Genomic DNA, 10,379 nt, shown 5'->3' on the forward strand with positions numbered 1-10,379 from the left:
AACGAAAGCGTTAACCATGGTCACGTGCGCGGCTATAGATTGGCTCCCGCTATCTTGAAACCGGACAGAACTGATAGCTACTCTGTTTGGAAGGAATGTAAGTATATTTTCCGTTATAAATTAATAAATAACAATAAAAAAAATACATAATTAAATAAAAAAAACAGTATCTTAAAATTCATAAATATGAATTTTAAGATACTGTGTAGAAGTATCTTAGAAGAAATTAGCCACGTTACTTGGGATCTCCATAAGAAATAGCTGTTTTCTTTATTTTAATTTTGTCCAATTTGCTATTATTATTATTGTTTTATTTATTATTACAGTATTATTTTTTTAATTTCCATGCTCATGTGAGCTCATAATTAATTTATAAACCTATATTACCTTTCAATAGAAAGAAATATAAAAAGTGTAACCAAGTTTGTCAAGCCGAAATATTTCATATTAAATCAATGTGATGATTGCTTTTGTATGAAAAAATCAAATAGTATTTTTATATTTCGATTATGCGAAAAATTAAGCAATTTTATAAATATTAATTATCCAATTATTTACTCGCATAGAAGAAATACTAATATTTCGCTACACTAATTCCATACACGCTTTATATGCATCCATTTCAGTATGTTCAGATAGTGAAATGAGACCGATAGCTGTGGTGGGGCCACAAAATCCTATTACTGATGGGATAGTGCGCGACCAATGCATTAGATCTCATATACCACATATTCAAGCAACGTGGCAGCCCCTCGACCCTGACATGAACTCGACGAAGAAGAAAGCGAAGAGCCAGTCTTCAAAAAAATTAGCATCAATTTTTATCCTGACTCGAATGAAGTTTCCTTGGCGTATGCGAAACTATTAAAATATTACAAATGGGAGAGTTTTTCTGCTCTATATGAAGATGATTTAGGTATTACATTGTTACTTTCTATCTATTAAAATAACAATTTAATAAATTAAGACAGCTGTAATAAATTTCATAATTAAATTTTTACTTTCTGATTGTAATTTAAATGGTTATGAATCTACTTATATGAAATTGTATCTGTTTGTCAAATTATTGTGTTCGTAGCTATTTTTTTTAATCCAATTTTAATAAAATTTGACATGAAGGAAAATATGTAAATTAGCTGAATATATACCGAAATCAAAATGATGAAATAATTTCATTTTTACTATAAATACCAGTAAAATCTGTGAAATTTAGAATTTATAATAACATAAAGATTATGTTCCACATGACGTATCAAATAAAAAAATACATCCGGATTGAGAATATTCTTCTTTTTGACGTTGGTTGAAAAGAATAAAGTTTGGATCTAATGGGCTAATAATAAAAACAAATATGGTAATATCTGGTATTTTTAAGGTATTTTCCCCCCTGCCAGATGTTACCGTCTTATTTTATACACGTAGTAAGAATAATGATTTGATTGATGTTGCGACATTAAGCTGATAATACAATGATATTTAAATATTTTGTAATTTATATTTATAACAGGTTTACTAAGAATACAAAAGATTCTTGCTGAGCACACAGAAAAACACCCTGTAAATTTGCGCAAACTTGATCCGGATATTGACAATCGTCATGTAAGTTCAATTTATTTTTACTCAATTGGCGAAAGGGGTTTATTTTTCGTATCGTTTATATGACTCTTATACTGTAATAGACACTAATCAACAATATAAAGTAACTAAATACATATTACAATAATTTGAGTTAATTTTCAAAATTTAATAGACGAATATTTCGCCCGTACGCAAATTGTCCTATAGCACAGATTATTCTATAATAATTCCCAGCTCTCACAGTATAATGAACAACAAAACTAAATAAATTAGGGGATAAAGATTATGAGGACTTGTTTACACCTCCACCTTGTTAATCCTTTTCCTAAGAAATGAGAACTTTATTCACCACAGAATAGCTACTTTATATAATTATCATTATGTGATTGAAATTCGCTGCAACATAAGACTTTTCTACAAAATGTGTTCTTTATTTACTATTTATCTGTTTAGGTCTTCAAAGATCTAAAGCAATATCAAGAAAGTCGTTTTTTAATTGACTGCCGTGCGGATCACATTCTGAAATACATGAATGAAGCTCGGGAATTGGAAATGTTAAATCATTATCAGGTGCGTACATTAAAGTTTATTTATAAACTCCGCCTGACCAATGAAACAGTAATAAGCTAATAACCTTCCCATATGGGAAGAGGGTGTCCCATTGGTAACGATAAAATCATATCTGTATGAATAGTTAAATAACAATATATGTATATAAAAGACTGTAATTGACAAAATTGTAAACAACGTATGAACGATCGTAAGATCAAATATATCACGATCAAAAACTCTTGTGCTTATTTATGTTTTCAACTAAATCTTTGATAATGGAATATGCAATTTAGATATATATATTCTTTATTGCACTTGTAAGTTACATATAAAATAATCTATTTATAAATGTTGTGATTTATAAATTTACTATATTCTAATAATTTTTAATTCAATAGTAAACACAGCACTTGCATAAATTAGAAGAGCTAGAAAGAATTTAGGCATATAGAATGAGTACAACAGCGATATACAAGTCTCTGATTACGCAATCTCTGATTATATTCTTCAGTATATTTATTTCATTATTTTTAATTTCATTATTTCAGCATTACATATTAGTGAATATGAACGCTTATACCGTAGCTGAGAAACTCACTGAATTTCAGTCGAACATTACATGGCTAAGCATCACGGATTATGATAAGTTGAATAGTGGACAACACGACCTCGCTCAAAGAGTCGGAAAATGGATCAACAGCAATTCACAATCACCATTTGTCACAAAATATAACGTATTAATATTTTTCTAATATTTTACATATAATAAATTTATCAATATAATAAATCTTAGAATGCTTCTACATAATCCGTTGCTGGAGATTCTGAAAATAAAATAATTATTAAACAATTATTATTAATTTCTAGATTGAAGCTCTGATAATGGATGATATAGCAAATCACATTCTGACGGCGCTGCAAAAATTAGATGCCGATACTTTTCAAGAACCACAAAACAATATTTGTGATAATGAAGCCGAACCATGGGAATTCGGAATTCAATTACAAGATGCTATATTGAATGTAGGCACTTGTGATAAAATTTTACAAAAAAGTATAAATCTTTTAGTACCTAGACTTCGTTAATCAAAGATCATGTTTATTAAAAAGTCACCTGTATAATATTAATATAAAATTGCCACATTATGTCTTGCCATATTTACTCTGTGATTACGTTTTTACTAATTAATTTCAAATGTCATATAAAAGTTGCAAGTATAGCTATAAGGGATGTTTTTCAAACAACTTCAGAAACACAAAGGTTAAGAACCTTTACCATTAGCCATTTTTAACTTTAACCATTGAGCTGTATATGAACTTAATGTTTTTTTTTTATCTAAAGTAATAGGCCTATACTAAGTAGGAGGTGAAAATTAGTTGTGTAGAACAATATCTAAAATTAAACATATTTATAATAAATGTTTATAACATAATTATTATAAGTAAAAATTACACTAATATAATACAATAATATCTTACAGACAACGACTACCGGTGTCACAGGTGTTATAACATTTGACGAGATGGGAAGAAGAACGAATTACAAATTATATGTAAACGAAATATATTTATCAGAAAGACAAACCATTGGCACATGGGAATCACCCAATGACCCTGAAATTACTGAAGACCGCCCTAATACGGATAGTATAAGCAATTTACAAACTAGTAAACACTTTATTGTAAGTATATTAATCAATCAAATCAACTCTCTTCTTCATCGCATCACTTTGAGAACTCCTGTAAAGAATTATATTGTTTGAGTGTAACACATTAAAATAATGGTAAAAAATTCAAAATATCGACAAACAGAACATATAAATACCTTAAATATATATACGCACGTGTAATCCTAATCAAAAATATCAAGTATACATAACCATTAAATTATTGAATAAATAATCGCATGAATTCTATTTTAATCAAATCGATTTTAATTGTAAGAGATATTTAAGAAATTTTAATTATTGTAGGTTATATCACGAAGAGCAAAACCTTATTTTTATGACAAACAAAAATGTGAAGAAGATGACCCTGACTGTGTGGAAGAAGATGCTGACCCAAAATACGAGGGTTTCTCCGTAGACCTAGTTAAGGCGATCTTTGAAATTTTGCGAGAAGAAAAATATAACTATACTTACTCCTTTTACCACGATGAGGATAAGTCTTACGGCAAATATAACCCCCTAACGAAGAAGTGGGATGGATTAATAGGTGACTTGTTAGATAAAGTAAGTTTATTAGTTTGTATGTTCAACTAACTAGAACCATTTACACATCTGTTTCTTTTACAATAAGTATAAATACATTATTTAGGCATTAATACTATACTCGTATTAATATGTTATAAATCTTTCCAACTTCAGAAAGCTGACTTAGCTGTTTGCGATTTAACTATAACCGAAGAAAGGAAGAAAGTTGTAGATTTCTCGGTGCCTTTTATGTCTTTAGGAATCAGTATTTTGTTTACCAAGGAATATGAAGAACCGCCTGGAACATTTTCATTTCTTAATCCATACACCTTTGATGTATGGATGCATACAGCGACCGCTTATTGCGTCGTGTCTATAGTACTGTTCGTGTGTGCGAGGTAAATATTTTATTTAAAAAAAAAAATTAATTTCAGAATATCCTGTTATTTTTTATTAAAAATAATTTATTAAATAATTATATTATTAAAAGCAGATAAACAACTTACACTGTCTTCAATCTGAAATTAATCTTATGATATATTAATTATAAGGAAATCTAGAATTAAAATTAAATTTCTTATAGTATATTATATTAATATACTATACATGCCATGTTACTCAGTATCACTGCTCTATGAAATATTAATAATTAATACAATTCCTCATATATTTATTTTGAATAGTTACAAATTAAGGTTTTTTTTTATTAATTATTAATCGTATAATAAATAATAAAATAATCTTCATACAAAACATGAACTAAATTTACAAGATTTTCTATATACTATACTACAGTTATAATTGTATTTTATCAGGATATCTCCAGCAGACTGGGAAAACCCACAACCATGTGATAAAGACCCAGAAGAGTTAGAAAATATATGGAACTTCAAGAACTGCGCCTGGCTAACTATGGGTTCTATTATGACGCAAGGTTGCGACATTTTGCCGAAGTAAGCAATAAAAAAAATTATATTTATTATCCTTACCAGAAGTATTTAAAAAGAACATAATAACAATACTTGAAGCAACTGCTTTTAAACATGTGTGTGTGTTAGAAATAAATTATTATTATATATTATTACTGTTTAATCAAGCAAGATATGTTAATTGAAAGTAATATGAAGAAAGCTTCATACTATGTATATTCAGAACTTAATGACGATTGGTTAAGTCACTTGGCTTAACCGATCGTCATTAAACAACATAAAACTGACAAACACACTTTATAAATTTCTGGACTCTCACAAGGATGTCCTATCAGCAAACAGCGACTTCAATAGTGATGTAAATCTGCGATTTAAATCGTCTTTAAAATCTTTTATTATATTTTGCTTGCTTTTATACTCGTATGTAAGTTGTTCCGTTAAAAATTTTACAGTATATTTTTTAACCACTTGCTTGCGTTCGATTATTTTGGAACGTCTAATATACGTTTCATTGTTTTAAGGGGTCTAGGCACGCGTTGGATTTGTGCCATGTGGTGGTTTTTTGCAATGATAGTTTGTCAAACTTACATTGCTCAGCTGTCGGCCTCTATGACATCCGCCCGCGCCGACGAACCCATCAACAGCGTTGAAGATTTAGCAAAACAAAATAAGATTTTATACGGTGCAATTGACGGTGGTTCAACACTCGAATTTTTCAGGGTAAATCCATATACTTCATCATCATCATCGTCTTTGCCATTATCTGTCCTCTGCTGAAAATAGGCCTCTCTCATAAACTGCTAACAATTCATAAACTTATAAATACAAAATTTTTAAATATAAAAAATTAGAATTGGTTATGTTCTATGTATGTGTACATACTCATATGAGTATTTACATTTATTATATGGTATATTCAAATTTTAAATATAACAAGAATTAAATTAAAAAGAAATATCTCTGAACCAAGTTTTATTTACATCTGAATGGATACCTGATCACCTTTTTACCTATTTCTGCTTTATAACAGTAATAATGTCGGTACCATTTAATTCGCAATTTCTCAATACTCTGCGTTTGATACGCAGTTTGTACTTGAGAATTGAACGATAGTAGAAATATGATTCTTCACAATATTTTTTCTTTAATTATGGATAATTTTCTTTTTGATTTTTTTTTCTCTGATTTTTTACTTTTTTCTGTTATTAAACAACATATTGTCGTTTATAGTCTTCCAAAGACAAAATGTATCAAAAGATGTACCAAAACATGATGGCGCATCCAGGAGTACTCGTCAACAGTAACGAAGAAGGCGAAAAGAGAGTACTCAATAGTAAGAATAAATATGCATTCTTCATGGAGTCTTCCACAATAGAATACAAACAAAGAAGAAACTGTGACCTTGAGAAAGTGGGTGGACAATTGGATTCAAAGGATTACGGCATTGCTATGCCAGCAAGTAAGTAACTGTGAACTAATGAGAAGGAAAATATCTATAGGAAAAAAATTAACTGTTTATCCAGATGTGGATTTTACATAAAGAAACAATTATCCAGAGCCAGATAGTGGATTCAAGTAAACAAAAAACTAATTACAGTTACCATTTTATAGGTCCGTCCTATAGAGATTTCCAATATGTGGACTTATCATCTGTATACTTATGTTTCTTGCAAATAAATATGAATTCATTTAATTCATTCATAGAGATTTAACTGCAAATTTTAATACTGACTAGTTAAAAAAAGAAGAGAAGAGCATTATTCACTAATTACAATCTACAAACCAAGAACGCTACGATAATTGAATTTTCAGTGGAACTGCCCATTTCTTACTATAAAAAACGAAAAACAAAGTCATACTCCTATAGGAGGGTGTGTCAAATATCAAAATAAGGAGTTTATTTCTGAAAACTGCATTTAATTTTTGAACCGCAATTAAGTATCCTCACAAATCTCAGCAAAAATTTTTGCATTTTAAAAATTTGCAATGAAATTAGTTATAATACTCGATTTCATTAAACGATTATTATAAAAACAATTATATTTTTTTCTTTTTTTTTTATTACACTTACCTATTTGAATTAAAAAATCAATGCCCATTCATATTCAAGGTAAATTAGCTAATTCATTATATTGTTTACAGATTCTCCATTCAGAAGTCCTATTAACAGAGCTATTTTAAGACTAAAAGAACTTACTACTTTAGACAATATTAAAACAAAATGGTGGACTCGAAAATATGGAGCTATCGAATGTCCGGTTTGTAGACATATTTATTTTGCTTTCAGTGATCACTAAAAAATATGAAAAATAACTATTATACAATTATAAAAGTAATAATGTTTAGGTAGTTGTTGAAAAATAGATAATAGATGATCAGTTTTAAAGAGAATACGATTAACATTCCAATTTTAATTGTAATTTTTTGGTAACTATTATATTAATATTTCTATTTATTAACTAAAAAATTATTAATTAAGAATTGTACTCGCAGTGTTCTCCTTTAGTGAATTGTCCGGTTCTAAAATAATAAGGGTATGCAACCACGGCCTCCCGAGCCTTCTGCACTACAGTTTCTGACCAGTACCCTCTTCGCAACTACATTTACCCCCTTTACCTTTTTCCCATAAATCCTTCATAACTTTTTTACCAACTTCCTTTTCTCATTCTCGACGTTTCCATCCTTTTCTCTTAGTACTTTTTAAAACATTACCAAGAAGGGTTGACTTTAGGCAGGCGGCCGGTCATAAAACCAAAAACCAAAACATGTAATATTAGTAAAAACATATTACGTCGACCCTAAATAATTAAGATAATGGCAGGAAGATAATGATTTATTAACAGAATATATTTTTTTCAGTCAAGTACAGACAAAAATGATGTTGAAGGCGATCTTGAAATGGAGAACCTTATAGGAGCTTTCTTGGTGTTGATTGTTGGCCTAGTTTTTGGCATATTAATAACAGCCGCCGAATTCTTGAATGAATGTCGTAACATAGTTGTTCGAGAACAGGTTTGTACATTTATTATTATTCACTTTTTGTTAAAATAATCAAAAAGCAGTTATAAATATTATGAACAAAGACTTATCTCTGAAAGATAATCTCTTCAAGCCAAACAAATCCAGTGATAAAGGTGTAGTTAGCATACAACTGAAGTGAGTATGGCAATATTGTATTCATATGTATAATCAAATCTTTATGATACAACGGTTTAGTATACTACCTCATCTTTTGTCATCTCCTTATCTTCATCATGGTCATGACTGTGATCCCAGATTAGACTGTCAGATGGATCTATCAAGTATGACCGTTGTGATGAATGTAATACTCAACTTATAATACTTATCTTACAATTATTTCATTATCATGTCTAGTTTTAATGATTAAAAATTGAAATTCAATATTCATAATGTTTATTTACCAAGAAAGTACGTTTATGATGTCATAATATTAAAATTATAACAAAAACTACCTACTCGTGCAGGTTACACACAAAGAGGCTATCGTGAAGGAGCTGAAGGCATCATTGAATTTCTTCCAACTCCGGAAACCTGTTCTTCGCAACCCTAGTAGAGCGCCCTCTATCGCCTTCTCGGATAAAAGCGACGAACAAGAGAAAAAGCGGGCCGAACTAATTGAAAACTTTTTAGAGTTTGAAAAGGAAGTTCAATAATTTATATAGTTTTAATATTTTGTTCGGAAATCGCTTCATTCGTTTTAAACAACAATACAATTTACTCTTATTAGATCACAATGAGAAAACATCTCAGATACTCCCATTAAAACAATTATAGAATTTACAGGACGTATTTAAAATTATTCCCAAAGTCGATATTGAACTAACCATAATGTGTGGAGTTTATAATTACATGTTGTGTTCTTATGCACGTTACATAGGTACATAATAATATTTATTATTTTAAAAACAATGGTTGTATCCGGTCAAATCGAAATAAATGCAAATTAAGTAAAGCCACAAACTATATACAGGTAGAGCAACTACATTGTGTATGGCGAATATATTTCATAAAATAATTTTAAGTTGTTTAATAAAAAATTGTAATAAAAAACATAAATTTTTCGTAGCAAAATATTCAATTGGTTAACTATTGTGTATAACTTTTAATATGAATTAAATATTTATTTCTCTTGAATAAAGTATTTTGTTATTTCCTGGAAAATTGGAGAATAATACCTATGTATATAATAAATAGCCTCAATTCATTTTAAAAGATCGCCTTATCCTTACTCCTTATATAATTATCATATAAGTCACCTTATATAATTCTGCCGTCAATTTCTTTATTCCCAATCTTCACAAAAATGCTAAAAATATTATTCATTATAAATAAATACAGTTATTTTTATAATTTTTATAAATAGAAATTTATTATGTTGTTTTTGTGCTTTCTCTTCTAGTAGTAGTAATAAACAATTTATGACATCAAGAAGCCGATTCACTTACTTAGTACGAATATAATAGTACGGTTTATCTTTCATGTATTTATCTATCGAATACGTGACGAAGCAGCGGATTATCAAAAAGAATAAAGAGTCGTTCACACGTCGTCAAAATGTTAAGCCTGTTGAAAAAATCGCACCGAGTTTACAAAAATAAATTACTTATGAACCTACGATTGTACAATATGAATTCAAATATTTTCAATCTAATTTATCTATGGAACAACTTATTAATCGTGGGTGTTTTTTCACAAAGGTTCTGTTTTTTTATGAAGCAAATTACTTGATTCACTTGTTACATATTGCTAGTTTAAGATATGCTTGTTTATCCGCATTCAACGTTGTGTGAACGATGACTAACTCCAATAGGAGGACGGTATATTGTGCTATGGCCACATAATGCGTTTTTATGTATAAAATAATAAATAAAATCAATCTGAATTCACGTCTTTTCTTTTATATTGTAAAGTACCTAGGTATAATATGATTAAGATTATGTTACTGATGTTCAATCGAACTTTCGGGTTGAGCCAGTCGGGCTTTCAATGCAGATATGTAGCTTATTTTACAAATTCTCTAATTTATAGTTTCCATTTAAACGGAAACCACATTCGAGAACTTATTTTATACAATACTTGGACTTGTCGACATTTCTGTAGCTTCCCT

The 10,379-nt window shown here is 29.1% G+C and overlaps 1 protein-coding gene across 1 annotated transcript in view; it reads left to right on the forward strand.

Moving 5' to 3' along the window:
- The window catches only part of LOC113509625 (glutamate receptor ionotropic, kainate 2-like), a 16,268-nt gene extending 6,114 nt beyond the window's left edge, over nt 1-10,154 (forward strand). The window contains exons 8-16 of the mRNA XM_026892990.3: nt 3,612-3,812; nt 4,104-4,361; nt 4,497-4,720; nt 5,138-5,275; nt 5,773-5,971; nt 6,482-6,710; nt 7,394-7,509; nt 8,111-8,263; nt 8,737-10,154. Coding sequence (XP_026748791.1) covers nt 3,612-3,812; nt 4,104-4,361; nt 4,497-4,720; nt 5,138-5,275; nt 5,773-5,971; nt 6,482-6,710; nt 7,394-7,509; nt 8,111-8,263; nt 8,737-8,925 — 1,707 coding nt within the window. The 3' untranslated portion in view covers nt 8,926-10,154. The remainder of the gene's footprint in view (nt 1-3,611; nt 3,813-4,103; nt 4,362-4,496; nt 4,721-5,137; nt 5,276-5,772; nt 5,972-6,481; nt 6,711-7,393; nt 7,510-8,110; nt 8,264-8,736) is intronic.
- The last annotated feature ends 225 nt before the right edge of the window (nt 10,155-10,379 follow it).

The sequence above is a fragment of the Galleria mellonella genome, unplaced genomic scaffold, assembly GCF_026898425.1.
Source record: "Galleria mellonella isolate WM207_F2 unplaced genomic scaffold, CSIRO_AGI_GalMel_v1 utg57, whole genome shotgun sequence".
Lineage (NCBI taxonomy): Eukaryota > Metazoa > Arthropoda > Insecta > Lepidoptera > Pyralidae > Galleria > Galleria mellonella.